The sequence below is a fragment of the Vipera berus genome (assembly GCF_964194415.1).
Source record: "Vipera berus genome assembly, chromosome: 1".
Taxonomy (NCBI): domain Eukaryota; kingdom Metazoa; phylum Chordata; class Lepidosauria; order Squamata; family Viperidae; genus Vipera; species Vipera berus.
In genome coordinates this window covers 168,866,362-168,887,624 of record NC_138202.1, presented here as the reverse complement: position 1 = coordinate 168,887,624, position 21,263 = coordinate 168,866,362, and the positions used below count along the sequence as shown (strand labels likewise).

The 21,263-nt window shown below is 36.8% G+C and overlaps 1 protein-coding gene across 2 annotated transcripts in view; it reads right to left on the bottom strand.

Moving 5' to 3' along the window:
• Positions 1-9,436: 9,436 nt before the first annotated feature.
• The window catches only part of COL3A1 (collagen type III alpha 1 chain), a 78,015-nt gene continuing 66,188 nt past the window's right edge, over positions 9,437-21,263 (bottom strand). For both annotated transcript variants that reach the window (XM_081323596.1, XM_081323597.1), the window contains 12 exons: positions 20,474-20,581; positions 19,632-19,739; positions 18,181-18,234; positions 17,948-18,055; positions 16,004-16,057; positions 15,795-15,902; positions 13,806-13,859; positions 13,566-13,673; positions 12,222-12,498; positions 11,603-11,790; positions 11,236-11,478; positions 9,437-10,572 (listed from right to left, as the gene is read on the bottom strand). In XM_081323596.1, the coding sequence (XP_081179722.1) occupies positions 10,426-10,572; positions 11,236-11,478; positions 11,603-11,790; positions 12,222-12,498; positions 13,566-13,673; positions 13,806-13,859; positions 15,795-15,902; positions 16,004-16,057; positions 17,948-18,055; positions 18,181-18,234; positions 19,632-19,739; positions 20,474-20,581 (1,557 nt within the window). In that variant the 3' untranslated portion in view covers positions 9,437-10,425. The remainder of the gene's footprint in view (positions 10,573-11,235; positions 11,479-11,602; positions 11,791-12,221; positions 12,499-13,565; positions 13,674-13,805; positions 13,860-15,794; positions 15,903-16,003; positions 16,058-17,947; positions 18,056-18,180; positions 18,235-19,631; positions 19,740-20,473; positions 20,582-21,263) is intronic.

The following is a 21,263-nucleotide window of genomic DNA, read 5'->3' as shown; positions in this document are numbered from 1 at the left end:
CTCTGGCTGGCGTCTCGTCCTTGAGTCGGACCCACTACATTACACATACCTATTCTCAGATGGAACATGGGATAAAGAATTAAGATATGGTTATGATACAAGCACCTGTGATGAGATCAGTGTGGTCTACGGGTTACAGCATTGGTTTAGAAGCAGAGAGACCTAAATTCCAGTCCATGGTCAGCCACAGAAACCATGGAAAAGTCACCCTTGTCAGCTTAACCTGCATCACAGTTTTGGGTTTTTTGAGGGTTGGATGGAGGAAAAAAATGAGATGAGGGAACACTAGTGATACTACCTGGAGCTTCTGAATGAAAGGTGAGATGTAAAGCAAAAAAAAAAAAAAAAGCAGAGGAACTTTCAGAAAAGAAAATGGAACTTCTTTGATTCAAGATTCTCTTCCCTAGCCAATCTCACTGTACACATGTACTTTGATAATAAAGGTTCATTCATTCATTCATTTGGGCATAAACAACACAGGTGCTTCAGCTGGAGGTCAAAGAAATAAACATGGGTGACCCTCATCAGGTAGAAGTGATACTCTGGTTGATTCATCTAAGCCCCATGTGCTAATTTTTCCTACCATTTTTTATCAGTGCAAAAAGGAGAATAATTCCAGCAAAGATCAGATTCCCTGTAGACTAGTCAACAAACTCTTGATTCCTCCAAATACTCCATGTTTTCTTAAAGTTCACTTGTTTGATGTACTGGTTTATAACCTTGAAATGTTAACAATTGTGAGCAAATGTGGACCCAAGGCTTGATGTAGCAAAGATGGCAATTGTAGGCCTATGGAATTTTGAGATGTTAGTGGCAGCTTTTCAAGTTCAGCATTCATTAAAGAATTTGCTAGGGCCACCTAGCTTTGGATTTAGAAAGGGGATAGTGAGGACTTAATGTCAAAACCAGTCAATGATCTGCTGAATTAAATTCCTCTGTCAGTTCTTTTTTTTTTTCCTCTCTCAAATGTGCAACCCACATTAAAAATGGCTGCAGCTTAGTTTGCACATGAAGGACAGCATGTTGATGATACATTGATGAAACTCTTGCTTCAGACTCTTCCCTTATGGCAATTCAGCTTAATCCCATAAACAATGATTACTTGTGAAATTTGGCATGTTGCTCCAACCTTTATAGAAGTTAAATTAGAAGCTGAAAAAATGGCCCAACAAATTAAAAGAGCAAAACAAAACTTGTTTGAAAATGCTAATAAGCCAGGTAGATGGTTAGCTTATAAACTAAAAAAAGAGAGAAAATACAGATAAACAAACTGCAAGACGTGAGAGGCAATTTACAATGCCAAAATGATACAATAAAAATAAATAAAGAATTTTATGAAACACTTTATGATATAGAAGAAATTACTCAGGAAAAAAATAAGGCAATATATAGAAAATGCTAACTTACCAAAAACTCCAGAGAATTTTAAAAATATGTTAAACGGAAAAATAACAATGATGGAGCTGACAGAAGCTATAAAAAGACAAAAAAATGGTAAGGCACCAGGTCTAAATGGGCTAGCCACAGAATTTTATAAAAGCCTACAAGATATACTAAGCCCATTAATGCAAGAAGTATGTAATGGAGTATTAGTAGAGGCCAAACTACCAAATAAATGGACAGAAGTCAATATTACTTTAATACCAAAAGAAGATTCAGATTTGACTCAGATAAAGAATTACAGACCAATATCTCTATTAAATGTGGATTATAACATTTTTGCTTCAATAATAGTAGAAAGACAGAAGAGATTTTTGATTGAATTTATACATCCAGACCAAAATGGATTTTTACCAAAGAGACAAATAAAGAACAACCTAAGAATGTTTTTAGATACTTTGGAATATTAAGAAATACATCCAGGGAAACAAATGGCATTAATTTTCTTAGATGCACAGAAAGCTTTTGATAATGTTAACTGGCAATTTATGGTACAACAATTAAACTATATGAATTTTGGAGAAAACTTTATAAATATAATCAAAACAATTTATCATAGACAACCGGCCACTAAAGTGATTGTAAATGGAGATTTCACAGAGAATTTTTATATTAAAAAGGCACAGAGAACTATGACAAAAAATGTATATATTCAATATTACATGTATTAACAGCAGCGAGAATTACATTTGCATAGTATTGGAAAAATGAAGACACACCATCGGAAGAAGACATAATTAGGAAAATCTTGGATTGTGTGGAAATGGATAGGCTTACATCGAAAATGCAAGGGAAAGAAGATACAGACTATTTTCAAACATGGGATAATTTTTATAAATGGCTAGAAGAACAGAGCAGAGAGTAAAAATGGAAGTTGTATTACTATTAATGTCAAATATGTGGACCCAGACAACACGTTGTTTATTAACCAGTAAAGATTTGTAAGTATAAAAACTTAATAAAATATCTATATATAAAAAAGAAGTTAAACTATTCAGAGGAGGACCATCCTACCCTATTTACAGTCTTACTAAAGGGGCAATACATATACATATACATATACATATACATATACATATACATATACATATACATATACATATACATATACATATACATATACATCATATACATATACATATACATATACATATACATATACATATACATATACGGTAAGGCCTGCATTTGATAAAGCATTTGAACATCTCTAAAGCTAGAGCTGAAATTACTAGTGAAAATGGGCCCCAAAAATGGTCCCTCCCATACTTCAAACACATGGGAGATACCAAGTTCTTCAGCATCTTATAGTTACAGAACTAATGGGAGCTCTTTTGAAATGTTTATTTAGGTGATATTCTTAAAGTACCATGCCTCATCAATACCCAGCTGTGATTCAAAGCAATGAATTTTCATGGTTTTGTGAGCTCAATCAATGCTATGCAATAACTGGCATATTTCAGGGTGGCCTTCATAAGGTTTCTTATGCTGGCAATTTGGAAGAAGATTCCTATTTAAAGTTGCTGCAACTGGCCAAATTTGTATTGTATCTTTTTAATTTTTTTAAAAAATAAGGGTCCTTTAACAGTGATGTGATTAAATACCATCTCAAGAAACATAGGGAGCAATTATAATAGAACCTGTCTGTTCAATAAGGATATTTTTAATGCAACGATGGAAAAGTCATATGCCCACAAGGCCTACATGAGAGGGGTGTTGATATATATGAATAATAAATGCAGACGTACTTTGGAAGTTAGAAGGAAAGAATTGGAGAATGAAATTAGGGAAAAAGAAAAGGCCCTAATCAAGAATCCATTGGATGTGAAGACTAAGGAGGTTATTAATCTATTAAGAGGACAATTTGATAAGTTGATGGCGGATCAAGTGGCAACCAATCTACGGTTTGCTAGGCATAATACTTTTTGCAATGCTAATAAGCCAGGTAGATGGCTAGCTTATAGACTAAGGAAAAAGCAAAGGGCTTCTAATATAGATAAAATTGAATATAGGGGAAAGGTTGTGCTTCAACAGGATCTTATTAAGGAAGCTTTTGTGTATTTTTATTCTAAATTATATGCTAAGGAGAAGATTAATGAAAAAGACATTGATGTATATTTGGAGAATGCTAGCATCCCGGTTCTTACGCAAGCACAGAAGGAGGAGATTAATCAATTGATAACAGAAGAAGAAATTCTTATAGCAATTAAGGAATTGAAGGTGGATAAAGCACCAGGCACGGATGGTTTGACTGCGGCTTACTACAAAAATTTACAATTGGAGTTGATAAAGCCGTTACAGGAACTGTTCCAGACAATTCAGAGAGGGGGAAAGGTGCCTCCGTCTTGGAGAACTGCTTTTATCTCTTTGATTCCGAAGGAAGATCAAGATGCTACTCAAGTAAAAAATTATAGACCGATATCACTTTTAAATACAGATTACAAGATATTTGCTAAGGTGTTAGCTAACAGATTGATGAGGGTTCTGCAACAGGTGATTCATGGGGATCAAACTGGGTTTATTAGTGGTAGGCAAATGAAAAATAATGTGAGGCATATAGTTGATGTGATAGAGTTTTTGGAAAGGAACAACCAGATCCCTGCGGCGCTAATTTTTCTAGATGCTGAAAAAGCTTTTGATCAATTGAATTGGCAATTTTTGATGAAAGTTTTAGATAAGATGAATTTTGGGGATAAATTTTTGCAACCAATTAGGTCATTATATCAAAAATAAACTGCCCGAATAATAGTTAACAATAGTTTGACTGAAGCATGTAATATTGAGAAGGGCACAAGGCAAGGGTGTCCGTTATCACCTTTATTATTTGTGTTAACATTGGAGATATTATTGGTAAAAATATGGAATTCGGAAAGAAATAAGGGTATACAAATTAGAGATCAGGATTATAGACTGAGAGCGTTCGCAGATGATCTGGTTGTTACGGTGACCCAGCCGGAAAACTCTGTTGTGGACCTGATGGAGATAATAATGCAATATGGGAAGGTTTCTGGATTTAAAGTTAATGCACAAAAAACTAAAATTCTGGCCAAAAATATGACAGTATCGCAAAAGGCCCTTTTAGAAGGATTAACTGGATTTGAGATTGCTAAAAGGGTCAAATATTTGGGGGTGTTTTTGTCACCCTCTAATACAAAGTTATATAAAAATAACTATGAAAAATTATGGGGAAAAATTCAAAAAGAAATGGAGAGCTGGGAAAAATTGCAATTGTCTTTGCTGGGAAGAATTGCAGCAGTGAAAATGAATGTCCTGCCTAAATTTCTATTTTTATTTCAAATGATACCGGTTCTTTAAAAAGATTCTAATTTGGAAGAATGGCAACGGGGTATCAATAAATTTGTTTGGGCAGGGAAAAGGCCACGAGTTAAACTTAAGATTATGCAGGATACTCGTGAAAGAGGTGGTCTCAAAATGCCTAATCTTAAATTATATTATGAAGCTGCTGCGTTATCAGGAATAAGTGACTGGATTAATTTGACACAAGAGAGATTATTAAATCTTGAGGGCCATGACTTGTTATTTGGCTGGCATGCATATTTGTTGTATGATAAGAAGGTTGATAATGTGTTTAAAGTGCATATTTTAAGACAGGCATTGTTGAGAGTTTGGAAGAAGTATAGACATAAGTTAGATTACAAGATGCCGTTGTGGGCAATTCCAAAACACGCAATAGAAAACATAAATGTTGGTTTCAAACATGATGTGACTACGTATAAGGAGATTTTAAGCTTGGAAAGAAGTGTCTGGTGTTTAAAGCCGTACAACCTCTTGCGAGATGAGAAGATTGTTCAAACTTGGTTTCAATATACTCAGTTACGGGCCAGGTGGAAAGAAGATCAGAAAATTGGTTTTGCAATGACTGACGAAAATTTGATAAAGCAAATTAGAAATCAGGGTCCAGCACATATCAAACGGATATATCTTGCATTGATAGAAATTGACTCAGAAACAGAACTTGTTAAAGATTGTATGATAAAATGGGCCCAGAATATCCAAGAAGTTATTACAATGGACACGTGGGAAAAGATTTGGGTGAGGAACATAAAATTTACACAAGCTCAAAACCTAAGAGAGAACTTTTATAAAATGTTTTATAGATGGCATTTGGATCCTAAAAAGCTTGCAAGTATGTATCCGAACTATCAGCCAAAATGCTGGAGGTGTGGTGGCGAAGATGCAACGTATTTTCACATATGGTGGACCTGCAAAAAGGTTAAGGCTTTTGGGATAAAAATTTCGTGGAATATGCAGAAGATCTTCAAGCAAAGGATAAAGTTTTGTCCGCAATTGTTTTTGTTGGGTATAATTACAGATGCTACTGTTGTGGACACTAAGTTGATGTTGAATTTAATTACAGCAGCAAGACTTTTAATAGGTCAATATTGGAAGAAGGAGGAACTGCCGACTATAGAAGAATGGACTCTAAAGGTTTCTGACCTGGCGGAAATGGCAAAGATCTCGGCTTATTTGAAAGATCATTCGCAAGAACGTTATATTATGGAGTGGAAAAAATGGATTGATTATATCCAGAACAAATATGGGACTAAAAAGTTTCATTTAGCATTTGAATAAGTCTTCCTTTCTTTTTTCTTTTTTCTTTCTTTTTATATGTAATATTAATATTGCTTGTAGTTATTTTATATGAGCTAGAGAGTGATAGATTTAAGAATTTATTGTTGGTAGCATATGGATGTTTATGATTGTTTTTTGTTTTTATACCTTGTACTTAGCTCTGGGAAGTCGGGGGGGAAGGGGGAAATGGGGGGGAGGGGCAGGGAGGGGTAGGTAGGGGTGGGGGGAGGGGGGATTGTTAAAGATAAAATGTACTTTAAAACTTTTCAATAAAAAAAAAAGAAAAAGAAACATAGGGAGCAATTATAATAGAACCTGTCTGTTCAATAAGGATATTTTTAATGCAACGATGGAAAAGTCATATGCCCACTAAATTAAATTTATGTAAATTTCCATTATATTCTATACACGGCACTAGACCTGTATAGAATAATATTGCAGTCTAAGAATGGATGTAAACCCTGTTTATAAAATTCAATGGATTATGAAAGGAAGTGAAACTATTGTTCATTCTGATTGCATGTTAGATGTTTGATAGTTTATGTTTTGCAGACCTAAACTTCTAGGAGTCAAAGGAATTCTCCATTACCGAAAAGTTTTAAATGGGTTGAAGTATAAAATAAGACTAACTCAGAAATACTTTGCAAATATAATTTGCTTTGAAAGGGGAACTCCAAGTTTTCATGAAAGAGGCGCTTTATTCTCTTGTGGTTTCTAATAATCCTTTTGTAACTATAGAAATACAGAGGAAGGGCAAAATGACATTGATCTCATGTATGTTGGGTTCAGCAATAATCCTAGAGTAAGGAGGATAATTTCTTCTGGGCAAGAGTGAAGAACATGATTATAATGGTACTTCCATCCTTGTTCATGGCTTCTGACAAAAATGTTTAAATGACCTGAAGGAACTTCACAGCGCATGAATTGGAGAGCAAAACTGGGAAGCATTTTCAGATCAGCTATGTTTATAACCTGCATGATCTATCTTCATGAGATACAGTTCTAAATGAAAAGTGATGTGAAATGGAAACTCAGTCAGGCATACGCCCTGATTTTCAGCAAAAAAAAGAAAAATGAGCTTAGGAAGCACAATTGTGGCAAATTTGATTGAATTTTCTAAGTTACCTTAATAACAATAGATTATAATCTGGTGTGGTATATGATACATTTTCACATGTACAGTACCTGACTTTTTATTTACAAGGGAGTAGATTTTTTTTTGTATTTTCTCTGTTTCTTCATTCCCCCCCCCCATGTATTTGTATTTTGAAACTATGTTAATACAGCTAACTGATATTATAAAAGTAAAAATAGATAAATAAACCACTTCTCTTTTAAAACCAAAAAGTAAAATGAGGTTTTGGTAACTCCTTATCACACTGGCAAAATAGAGGAAGTAGTGCCATCAAAGGAGTAATATTATTAAATATGGCTGGCTGTTCCTCGTTTTCCATTCTTCCTCTAAAGACCTGGACCTGATTTTGCATGGTTCCATTTTTTATAGATGGTGGAAATGGTTAATCCTATAGCCATTTTATAGTTATAATTTTATGTTTTGCTTTATCAAGCTGTGCTGAGAGTGAGAAAGGGAGGAACAGAACAAGGTTGAAAGAGAATAAGAAAAACAGACAGCATGGATGTGGTTTGTTTGAGTTTTTAGATGGGACGATGAGCAGGAGATGGCAAAATAGGGAGAGCAATGGGAGAAACAGATTGAACATTATAAGAAACAAGGTTGTCGAATTTGGACTGGAAAAATCTTGATGACCATGTGTGTCTTTTCTGCCATATTTAATAGTCACTTAGATTTTTTAAAGTCTCCATAATATAGCTATACCAAGTGAAATGAAGGAAGCCTGTGGAGCAGCTTTACAGTATGTAAGGGATGAAGTTGATGGGCTGAAAGCCCCTGATTCTCCTGACAGAAAAAGCCATCAAATCAACATGGGATAGAGTTTCAAGGCTGAAAAAAGAGAGGACAAAACCCATTGCCTGGAAAAGATAGGAAGGAGAGGCCTGGGATTTGAACCTGAGACTGATCTATACAAGGCAGGTTTCTTGCGTATTTATCTTAAATCCAGAAACTTTACCATATGACGTTATTATCTCCATCAATTCTAAAACTGAGTAAGTCGGTTAACTTACTGTAATAACCAAGTCATCTGCAAACACTCTCAATCTATAATCTTGATCTCTTATTTTAATTCCCTTAATTTTATTTGAATCTCATATTTTAATCAATAATATTTTCAATGTTAAAACAAACAGCAAAGGTGACAACGGACACCCCTGTCTTGTACCCTTTGCAATATTACATGTTTCTGTCAAACTACCATTAACTATTATTTGAGCTGTTTGCTTCTGATATATTGCCCTAATAGGTTGTAAAAAATTATCCCCAAACTCCATTTTCTCCAATGCCTTAAATAAAAATTGCCAGTCCAATTGATCAAAGGCTTTTTCAGCATCCAAAAGATCAGCGCTGCAGAAACCTGGTTATTTCTATCCAAAAATTCCAATAAGTCTACAATATGTCTCACATTATTCTTCATTTGTCTACCACTTATAAATCCAGTTTGGTCACTATGAATCATTTGCTGCATTACCTTCATTAATCTATTTGCTAAAATTTTTGCAAATATCTTATAATCAGTGTTTAAAAGCGATATTGGCCTATAATTTTTGGCTTGGGTAATATCTTGATCTTCCTTCGGAATCAACGATATAAAGGCTGTTTTCCACAATGGAGGCACTTCTCCTCCCAATTGAATTGTCCTAAACAGTTCTCTTAAAGGTTCCACCATTTCTAACTGTAAATCTTTATAATAGATGGCAGTCAAACCATCTGTTCCTGGTGCTTTACCCACCTTTAATTGCTTAATTGCTAAAATAATTTCTTCATCACTTATCAATTGATTCATGCCTTCCCTTTGCTCTTGTGTAAGAACAGGGATATTAACTTCTCGTAAATATCTATCTATATCTACATCTTGAATCTTGTCCCTGACATACAACTTAGAATAAAATCAAGAAAAGCCTTTTTAATAAGATTCTGCTGAAACACCACTTTACCCTTGTAATCTATTCTATCTATATTACAAGGCAGGTTTCTTGTGTGTAGCTATGGGCAGAACCTCTCCATATCTATAATTGCCTAATTATTTACAACAAAGTTACTTGGTCTGCCTGGCAATGTGGATGAGAAGAAAAATTAACCCATTCCTGGAACTCCTCAGCTCAACGGAATTGAAAAAGAGCCGAATCAGATGGCTCTTCAGCTGGGAAAGCCCTGCATTTTTTTCCTCAGTGAACAAATTAGATTAAAGATCATCTATGAAACTTCCAGAAGAATAATACAACACATAAAAGACACCACAAATTTTTATTACAATATTTTATTATGTGTCTCTGTAAAGAAAAGACCAACAACCGTATAAAAGCTTACAAAGATGGTTAACCTTCAACACTATACATGTGTGAATGTGACAAGAGAAGCTCATGATTCTGCATCTTTATTGACTTTTACAGAGTGAAGGAAGAAAAGCCCGTTCAGAAATGGCCTACCAACCGTATGACATCCAACAAGAGACATTTATGACTGTTGTCAAGTTTCGGTGTTTCAAAGCAAGTCAATAAAACCTGGCTTGCAGATTTAAAACATACATAACTAGCACCATCATATTTATCTTTTAAACACTTCCCTAATTTTAGTGGTCTTGACCAGCAATGACAGGAAAGTATTGGAGCACCCTTAAAACATGCAATGCAGTCCAGAAATAAAATAACACAAGTCTGTTGGTATTAGGGCATTCTTTTCTTCTGATGGACTATACTCTGTTCAGCTCAATCTGGCACAGGAACGAACTAACAAAGAAAAAAGACCAAATGTATTCCTTGGTCCCAACATATTTTTCTTTCTGCTTTCTTGATGGGAATCATCAAACTCATCCCGGTTTCTGTCCATGTTGAGGTAGTTGAAACAGGGAATTCTCTCTAGCTTTATGAACTGCATCTTATAATGGAAGGTAAACTTGGATGCTGGAATCCGTCAGTGCTTGGTTGGGACAAGCATTCAACTAAAATTAGTTTTGAGTTACTGAGTGTTGAAGTTGCAATGTAGCACCATGAGAGTGTTGTTGAACATGGGAGTTTGGTGAAAGGAAAAAGAGCAAAAGACATTTTTGTTGTATTCTGTGTGAGAGGAAAATAAGAAAATGGTAACCCTTTATGTGAATTTATCTTGTTTTTTTTCTCCCCCCTCTTTCCAGAATTTTTGCAAATAAATAACTGGGGTACTGTTGATTTGACTCTAATAGTTGCCAAAGTTAAAACAAGAGCAAAGATGGAGTGTGAATTTGCTTTCTAGGGTTCAGAATGAGCATTACTCATGATTTATAAGAAGCAAACTGGGCCAACGTCCACACCAAATTCTTGATTGGGAGCGCCAATGTCGAAAGGTGCAATATCTATTATCGGCAACCTCATTGTCTTGCGTGTTCTGTATTCAAAGACGGTTTTACCCCATTCGTCAGTATGTTTCTGTGAAATGTAAAAAAGCAACAGCTATGTTAAAATATACTCAGGTAGAGCCGTCATACTTGCTCTTGTGCATGCCCTGATTTCAGAACTTCTGAGAAACCTAGTAAATCGCTTTCAGCTGCGTCTTGCAGGTGCTATATTAAAATATTACTTTGCTGTTCTAGTTCTGATACTTCAATTTTTCCTCCTCTAAAGAATTTCAGGAAAAAAGTTTTATACTTCTGACAGATTACATCCAGGTAAAGATAAGTGATCAAAATGAGTCATGGAAATGTATTGTTCCCACTGATTTCGGTGGGAACCAAATACATGTGTCATCTGTAGCCATCATATATTTCTAACTAACCTTGCATCCTCTTGACATATGTGGCAGAATGGAAAACTCATAAACAGCACATAAATGTAGTTTCGGGCATTCAGATCAACAAAACCATAGTGAAGATATGAAGTTAAGGTCATTTGAAAATTCTATTTTTTAGAATTGTTTTGTATGTTAAGTATACATATTCGACTTTCTGTAATGACCAAAAGTACTGAATACCTCTGTCTGTCTGTCTGTCTGTCTGTCTGTCTGTCTGTCTGTCTGTCTGTCTCTCTCTCTCTCTCTCTCTCTCTCTTTTTTTAAAAAAAATCTTTGTATTTGGGGGCATTTTGTTTACTTACAGTACAGCCATCTTCCAGAACTGTATATGTGAATTTGTTGTTTCCTTCTGCCTTGATTTCACTATCAGTAGAACTCATGAATTTGAGTGCTCTCTTCACATTCCCACTGGCTTCATCCATATAGGCAATGCTGTTTTTGCAATGGTAGGTGATGTTTTGAGAGGCTCGGCTTGAAAGGATTCTGAGGAATGCCAGCTGAACATCTGAAACTTCTTCTGGAAGATCTGGATCTCCATAGCTGAACTGTGGTGAAAACACAAAAGGATTGGTGGCTGTTTGATACAGGTCTTTCATTCAGTTTTGCTTCTTGCTCAGAGTTTGAGAACTATGAACACTTTCATCAAGTATCAAACAATGCAGTGTTTACCTGGAAACCTCCATTCATAGACTCTCCAAACCAATAGTGCTTCTTTTCAGGACCTGGAATTGTCCACCAGTTCTTCTTTGGAACACTTGAGGGATTGGCACTGAGGCACGTTTCCCCCGTCTCCATGTTGCAGAATACTTTGATGGCATCCAGTTTGCAACCTTGGTTAGGATCGATCCAATACTCTCCTACAAAAAGGAAAGTGAAGCAAGCAAGTAAGCAAGCCAATAAAAAACATTATTTAGCTCAGCTTGATGATGATAGACTCCACTTAAATGGTTGGCATTTTGGGAAAAAGGCAATTCTCTCTAATATATACTCCACTCTTTGCCTGTTATTTTAAAGCTATCTGCATAAACACATTTCTTTAGCATTTTAAAGTACAAATTAGGTAAATGGTAACTCCCAATTTCTTTTTTTTTAAATTTCCCAGAAATATTCAACATTTCCTTTTGGTAGACAGAAGAGTTTTATCATATTTTTGTGAATAGTTAAAGAACACATGACTTTATACAGCAAATCATATATCTGTATTACTAGAAAAAAGAACAGAAAGAATCCTATTTCTTGAGGATCCCATATTGCTTGCTAAGATAGATAAGAAAGGAATGGAACATACCACTTGGAAGTTCAGGATGGCAGAACTTCAGATCTCTGCAGTTACGAGCAGGATTCTTTCGAGAACCATCAGGGCTAATGATGTTTTCGATCTGGCTGTTGACTGATTTCAGTGAAGCTAAAACCTCACCCATGTCAATTTTGTCCGCAGAGGCCTGATCTCCATAGTAGCCGAATCCTTTTGAGTCACCATTACCACCAGGACCACCATTGCAGCATGGACCAGGTGCTCCAGGTTGACCAGGAGGCCCAGGAGGCCCACTGTGACCGGGTGGACCCTTTCAAATACAACAAGTAAAATTGCCCATCAAATCTCCATCCATAGGGATGCATTAAGAGAAACAATGTTCAAATGTTATACACACATTTATTTATTTTTCTCCAAAACCTAATATATACTAGACCCCATATATGCAGGTATGTAATTTGCTCTGTCTTCTCCAGTGGAAATGACTAACATTTAGGATAATAATAGCCATTCTATTTACAAGCAAGGTGAGTTAATCAACAATATATTGCTATTCAAACTTGAAGACAAGGTGAATGATGAGTCTGAATCAAGTACAATGTAGCCTAATAAAGAGAGATCTATTCCTTTCAGTGTTAACTGGACCTATGTACTTCAGTGACTACTGGAATTTGCACAAAGAAGAGAAATGTCTGGATATTCTAACACTTATATGTTGGTAACTTGGCTTTGCCTATATTTTACAAAAAATATTTAGATCAAAATCTTATTGGCAAAAAGTTGCCATTTTTCAATACAGGTTGTCTTTGACGTAAAACCATAACAGAGTCTGCTGTGATGGCAGTGATAAAACAGGTCACTATGACTGTGACTGACTCGATTTTATGACTTTTTTGCAGGGATTTTTTAAGTGAATGGTATGCTCATTAAAATCATGGCTCGCTATTTGCTGAAAACTGAAAGTGCTGGGTTTTGATCAAATCATTGTAAACTGCAAACCCATGACTATGGGGTGCTGCAAATGACTGTAAACATGGCTGTGTTGCCAAGTCCTTGAAATCAATTGGTCACAGGATCATGAAGTGGGCTCAACCATTGGACTTTGAATCTGGGCTGTATATAATTAACAGACTGGTCACTTAGATCACTCACTAAATGATCTAAGTGACCAGTTAAGGACTATCTTTAGATGCGGGAATGTGCTAAGTATGCATCTTATACATGCCAGATAGACTGTAGCAAATTTGATTTTATTGAAGCATTTTTATGCAGATCCTTTGAAGCACAGCCTGACATTCCTATCATGTCAATGCATGGACATCTTCCTTCTTGGAATCCAAGGTGGAAACTTTAGAGTGGAAACTTGGTTTATCTTACCGATTGTCCACTTTCGCCTCTGTTCCCACGAGGACCTGGAGGGCCAATGGGGCCTACATAACCAACTCTCCCATCTTTGCCAGGTGGGCCACTTGGTCCAGGAGGCCCCTAAATGATATCAGAAATCAAATATCTGTGTCATTCATGTGTTGTAAAGCATTACTATAAAGTGGCATCATATTTCTTTAAACAGCTAGTCATAATTTAAGCATGCATTAAGAAGATACAGAAGATACTTACTCTAGCACCTGCAGGTCCTGGGCTTCCACTTTGACCTGGGGGACCCAGTGGACCCTACAAAGGTAAGAATGAAATAGAGATGGCTGTATTCATTATAAAGTTTGATAATTGACATCAATCTAAACCATGTATTTTAAAAAGCAGATGAGAGTAAGTAGGAACCTTCAACTAAAAACAAAAATCAGTATATAATCTAGGAAAACAATAGGATAAGTTTCACAGAAACATTACTGTTGGGCACAAATTCTGGATTCGAAACCAGGCTGTAAGAACATTCCCATTATGAATTTTTCACTTCACATAAACTCACATTAATTGAGGGAAACCATTATTTTTTCAGACTTCTGTTATTTATATAAAGGTAAAGGTAAAGGTTCCCCCGCACATGCGTGCTAGTCGTTTCCGACTCTAGAGGCCAGTGCTCATCTCCGTTTCAAAGCCGAGGAGCCAGCGCTTGTCTGAGGACGTTTCCGTGGTCATGTGGCCAGCATGACTAGATGCCAAAGGCGCACGGAACGCTGTTACCTTCCCACCATAGTGGTCCCTATTATTCTACTTGCACTTTTATGTGCTTTCGAACTGCTAGGTTGGCAGAAGCTGGGACGAGTAACAGGCGCTCACTCTGTTACGTGGCACTCGGGATTCGACCCGCCAAACTGCCGACCTTCTGATCGACAAGCTCAGCGTCCTAACCCACTGAGCCACCGCGTCCCTTTTAATAAATATAAGTAGCTGTATTTCAATTAAATGCTATTGTTATCAACAACAGTCAGCAACCTCTGAAGTTTTATGTATTACAAGTTAGGGGGTGTTGTGACTGCTCATTTAAACGTTTTCCAACTATTGTGACTTCAGCAATGCTAAAGTTGTTGAATTGAAGCCCAAAACTCTTTCTTAAATTACTGAGCATTTATGGGTCAGAAAATTGCATTTGTAGCGATGAGATCCCTATCTGAATAGATCCATGTCCTTCTTGTTTCTATCTCTACTACCTAATGGTTTCCCCAAAGTTGCTTTTTCAAAAGGCAGTTGGACTTTGTTTTTCCTTGAAGACATTTTGCTTCTCATCCGAGAAGCTTCTTCAATTTTTCGGATGTGAAACATCTTCAAGGAAAAACAAAGTCCAGTTGCCTTTTGGAAAAGCAACCTTGGGACATCCATGACCTGGATGATTGAGAATCTCCATAGACGTTTACTTAATGGTTTGCCTTCCCTTGGGCCCCCATTTACTTGGAAAGAAAACCCCAGGTGAGTGAAGCAAGTGGTGTCTTTCACTGCTGTCTCTCCATCCACGACTGAAAAAGGCAGGAGAGCAAGGACCAATGGTCAAAAGAAGAAGAACCAATTGTGCTGGAAAGATCTTAGCATTGGGAGTGACTTAAATGTGCATGCCTATTCCTAAAACTTAGAACATTATTTCCATCTTAAGATGGAAATAGACAGTAAGGAATGAGATGCAGCCATTTTAAAATACAGTGGTGCTATTCTCATGCTGACACTTCATCTTAGGATGGCGTCTTCTAGTCCCTGTGGGAATGGCCAGAATTTGGCCTCCCAAGAATTTGGTTTCTCAGCCTTCAGCTTTCCCAAACCCCCTTAATTGGCCTCCACGTGGGTTACAGTGAAGAGCATCCTCTCCTGGCTCACAGGCAGGCTGGCATGTGGGAGGTTTGGGAAACGCTATGATAGAGCTTTCACATATATCTTTAGTATCTTGTTTTTGTAATGATCTCATAGGCACCTGAGAAGTTCTCACTATGTATGTATCCAATTATTTCTATGTATCCTATGTTGTATGAGATTGATGGAGTTTTTGTAATGTTGGAGGTGAATAAAAGTTCAGCGGGCAGTGCTTAGGAGGTTTTTTATGGAGACGAGGCTGCCTGGCTGGTTCAGAGCTCTCTATCGACCCGGGTCTGAATTCCTTTCCCTTCAAGTCTCATCTTTTTTCTCTCTCTTAGGGAAGTCAACAAAAGCTGCCAAGCTTACCACTGGGCCAGGGGATCCTGGGCCACCAGGAAGTCCTCGGTGACCCTTTAATCCGTTGGTACCCCGTTCGCCAGCTTCACCTTTATCACCACGTGGACCAGCAGGGCCCTTTAAAAAACATAGTGGGGATGAGTTTTAAAAATGCCTCTCAGATGAAAGAGAACTAGCTGAAGCATACAATGAAATGATATTCTGAAGCGAGGACTTACAGGAGCACCACGAGCACCGGCTGGACCAGCAGGACCAGCAGGACCAGAAGGACCCTACATGAAAACAAAAAAAAAAACCATATGTAAATTAAGATTGCATGCCTTGTTCCATGCCAATAGATAGATACACTGTGACACAATGAAATAAATAATTGCCACTAGGACCCCAAATATACTCCTGCATATAACATACAATTATTATCTAAGAGTTGGCCTTCCATAATAATTGAAATCCCTCAACTTTTCACAAAAGCACTTAGACAATTTTTACCTTTCTGACTGGAAATGGTTTAAGAAGCTACTTTCCAATCATTAGATAAAAGAAATCTTGTTCTGCAAACTTAAAAGTAAGGAAGAGTAGGGAAACAGGTGCTTCTCCAAATATGCTGCCTTGAATCCTGACCAGTTTAAAACTCCTTGCTGCTTATCTGCCATGCACTAACAGAATAACAAAATTGGAAGGGACCTTGGAGGTCTTCTAGTCCAACCCCCTGCTCAGGCAGGAAGTCCTGTACCATTTCAGACAAATGGTTGTCCAATCCCTTTTTAAAAGCTTCCAGTGTTGGAGCACCCAAAACCTCTGGAAGTAAGTTGTTCCACTGATAAATTGTTCTGACTGTCAGGAAATTTCTCCTTAGTTCTAGGTTGCTTCTCTCCTTGATCAGTTTCCATCCATTGCTTCTTGTCCTGCCTTTATATGCTTTGGAGAATAGGTTGACCCCTTTCCTGTTTGTTGCACTCCTCAGATATTGGAACACTGCTATCATATCACCCCTAGTCCTTCTTTTTATTAAAATAGATATACACAAATCCTGCAACTGTTCTTGTATATTCTAGCCTCCGGTCCCCTAATCACCTTTTGTTGCACTTCTCTGAACTCTTTCTAGAATCTCAACATCTTTTTTATATTGTGGAAACTAAAACTGGATGCAATATTTGAAGTGTGGCCTTACCAATGCGTTATAAAGTGATATTAACACTTCACGCGATTTTGATTCTATACCTCTCTTGATGCAGCCTAAGACTGTGTTGCCTTTTTTGGCAGCTGCAGCACACTAAGCAATTGCCCACTAGGAGTCCAAAATCCCTCTCACAGTTACTACTATTGAGCCAGGTAACACCTATTCTATATATATTTCTTGCCTAAATATAGAACTTTATTTTTCTAACCATTGAATTTCATTTTGTTAGATAGGGCCAGTGTTCAAGTCTGTCAAGAGCCTTCTGTATCTTGAGCCTATCTTCTGGAGTATTGGGTATTCCTGCCAGTTTGGTGTTGTCTATAAATTTGATGAGTTCCCCTTCTATCCCCTTGTCTAAATCATTGATGAAGATATTGAAGAGTGCTGGGCCTAAAACTTCCATGTAGATACAGTTCCATTAAGGACTACACATTGAGTGCAATTGGTCAGCCAGTTACAAATCCATCTGGTAGTGATGCTGTCTAACCCACATTTTTCTATCTTGTCAAGTAGTAGGTTGTAATCTACTTTATCGGATGGCTTACTGAAGCCAACATGACCAATGGCAAGGATGTTGGGAACTGCAGTTCAGCAACATTAGGAGGATCACATATTTCCCATCCCTGGACTAGTATGGAAACAGAATTCAAAATAAATGGAGTGTCTTAATTATTTAACTCATTTAAAAACCTTTGAAAATCCCTGATTGCAGGGCTCAATCAGATTTCCCCTCCCACTATCAAATCCCGGATGTTTGCAGCTGTTGTAGAATCTACAGGACGTATACCACCTTTGATGAGGTTCTTTCAAAGAGAATTCCATTTCTAGAATATTAATATATTAAATTTCTCTTTGGCTTTTGCAACATAAAAATGTGTAGCATTGGTTGAAACTGAGTAATAAGTGGCTTATTCTTAACTTTTTGCTAATGTATTATTGCACAGGTAACAAATGTAGGATGCAGCATAATTTTCCTCCTTACCGAATGTCCTCTTTCACCAGATTTTCCAGGCGCACCAGGACTACCTGGGGGCCCCATATGACCTGGAGATCCAGGCACACCAGCAGGACCATTTTCACCACGATCACCCTGAAATGAAAAGAAAATGAAGCTTTGTTATATGAAATATTAAATAAATGCACAGATATGCCCAAAGATATATAAAGATTCAGCAGAAGCAACCATAACCAAATGAAGATATTGTTGAATCTCACCTTTGGTCCTGGGGATCCATCACGACCTGGGAGCCCATCTGATCCAGGATTACCCTTACAAATAGAGAATAATAATAATAATAATAATAATAATAATAATAATAATAATAATAATAATAATAATAATAATTAATAATAATAATAATAATAATAATAATAATAATAATAATAATAATAATAATAATAATAATAATAATAATAATAATAATAATAATAATAATAATAATAATATAAGTATTTAGATTTTTTTTTCAGGGGGAGGTGGGCAAAGGAATAGGAAGAAAAAAACATCAAAACTTTTAAGAAGCATTAATTCAGGAATAGATTTTCTTCTCACAATATTGATCCCTTAAACTTAGTAGTGTTGTAAAGAGCTTGTCAATCATGTGGCCATTGCATTTATAAGACTGTTGGTTCACCTACAACTTTCTAGTTTAAGGCAGTATCAAGTGATGATTGTATATATAAAGGGTCAAACAGATGCAGTATATTGCAAATAGAATAATATTAACTCACAAAATGTTTTTCAAAGTAATCATTTACACATAATCAACTGGTGCTGGTGCTGGTGATGACCTATAAAGCCCTAAATGGCTTGGGTCCAGGATATCTGAGGGAACACCTGCTGCCGGAATCAAGCTCCCTTCGTCCAGTGCTCTCCCACAGGGAGGGTCTTCTCAGGGTGCCACCGGTAAGAGATTGCCGGCGGACGACACCCAGGGATAGGGCCTTCTCAGTGGGTGCGCCTGCCCTTTGAAACCAGCTGCCAGTGGAGCTTAGGACTGCCCCCGACCTCCGTTCATTCCGCCGGGACCTGAAGACCTGGCTCTTCGAGCTCTCTGGCCCAGGCTGAGAATTTTAATTTTAATTTTAATTTTAATTTTAATTTTAATTTTAATTTTAATTATTTTAATTTTAATTAATTTTAATTTTAATTTTAATTTTAATTTTAATTTTAATTTTAATTTTAATTTTAATTTTAACTGGGGTTTTATTTGTTCAGGGATGGATATAATTTTTTAAATTGTTTTTAACTTTTGTATTTTTTGTTTTAATCACCCTGTAAACCACCCTGAGTCCTTCGGGAAAGGGTGGTATATAAATGTAATAAAATGAATAAAAATAAATAAATAGTAACGGACCATCTTGACCAGTGCATATCTCCACCAGGAAAAGACCTACCAGCTTTCTCAAACCTGCAAATTTCATTCTCAAATCATGTGGGATTTTGTTCTTATGTATGATAAACGTGGATATGGAAATTAAGTGGTGTAGTCCCTTGTGTAAACCAGCTTTCGCTTTCACACTATGTCAAGTTGATTAGATTACATGTCTGGACAAGATATCTGCATGAGGTCCATTTTTCTCATTTTGGGATTTACATCATTTGACTATTCTATTTGCTTCAAGCATCTATTGCAGGAATACAATTAAATTAAAAATATGATTACATCTCTGCCTGGTTCTCCTGGTGCCCCACTGATGCCAGGAGGACCTCCTGGCCCTTGAGGTCCTCGTTCCCCTGGACTACCATTACTTCCTGGTTTGCCATCTTCACCCTACATTGGAATAAGAAAGAAACTGATTATATGTTGTAAAATGCATGCCTAGCCTTTGAAAAAGCAGCTAACATAAATGATAACCACAAGTAATATATGCCTACAGATATAGTGTTCAAATTGTACCTTTGTTTAGTGGATCATGGAAAATGAAAGACCTTTCCCCTTATAATAATACAGGTCCAGAAAGCTAGACAAAATGTAGCTCTCAAAATTCCATTAATCCTCAAAATTATTGATACTTCCCTACTCACAATTAGGCAACCATGTCTTAGGTTAATTATACAAGGAAGCAAGCTGGGGACAGAGAGGATTCTCTGGAGCTTTCACAAGTAGTGGCACATTAATTAATATGAATTTGGGGGCACAGCAGTATCCATGGATGAATGAACATTAATGTAGGAGATGTTGCCATGGGATTATGGCAAAAAAATTTCTGGTTTAGTTTAGAAAAATGAAGGCCATTTTTCAAAGCATTGCCAGGAGGCTCCCCCCCCCTTGGAAAACAGCATTTCTCTCCTCCTCCCCCCCCCCCCCAATATAAGGATGGCAACAAAATTAGCAAACGGTGCTGTTGCTCTGATGGTAAGTATCTCAGCAAAACAATTTTAAAAAATATTGCCCCCCCAATTATCTCCCCCTCTCCTGTGCACATACCAGTTCAAGCCCCCAACCAAACAACCTGACCTTCAGCTCAATCCTTCCTCCATGAAATCTTTTGGATCACGACTCACCTTGGGACCAGACGGGCCAGAAGAGCCTGATGGTCCCCTTGATCCTGGCAATCCGACAATACCACGCTGTCCAGGTATGCCGCTATTTCCTGGAGGACCTGGTATACCCTGGGGGAGATCAATCAAGACCATAATTAACTACATATCAGTAGAGTCAGGGGTATAAAGCAAAGAGGCAGGGCTTTTTTTGTCATAGAATGCTCAGAACGGAGTTCTGGCACCTTTTTTGGATGGAACCTTGTAGGGTAGGCAAGCCGGGTTGTATGACATGTGTGAGTTCCGGCACCTTTTTCTTTTACAAAAAAAGCACTGCAAAGAGGTATGCTTGAATGAAGCTGAAGGTCTACATTTTGAGAAGATATATCAATATATCCATATCTACATGCATATCTGTAATTATTGTATTATTATTATTAAGTATTTTTCCATATAATAACAAACTGAAAGGAAAAAAAGAAAAGAAAGAGAAAGCTAAAACAAAACAAAAAGAGCAAGAAACAGCAAATGATAGGAAAAAAAAAACAAAAATCAAGAAAAATATAAGTAACTTCCAGCCTTCTTTCAACAAGTGAAGTATTTGCAATATTATTTTCCCTCTTTCCTTTTATATGTTCTACAAATCAGTTCAAACCCTTACATAATCCACACAGTTTTCAATTGTCATACGATTGCTGCTATTATTGTGAAACTGGATTGACAGCTTTCCAACTCCATTCAGACATTCAAACCGTTCTTTACATATACACTGTATGAATAGACTTGACAGGCTTTATCATGCAAATTACACTAG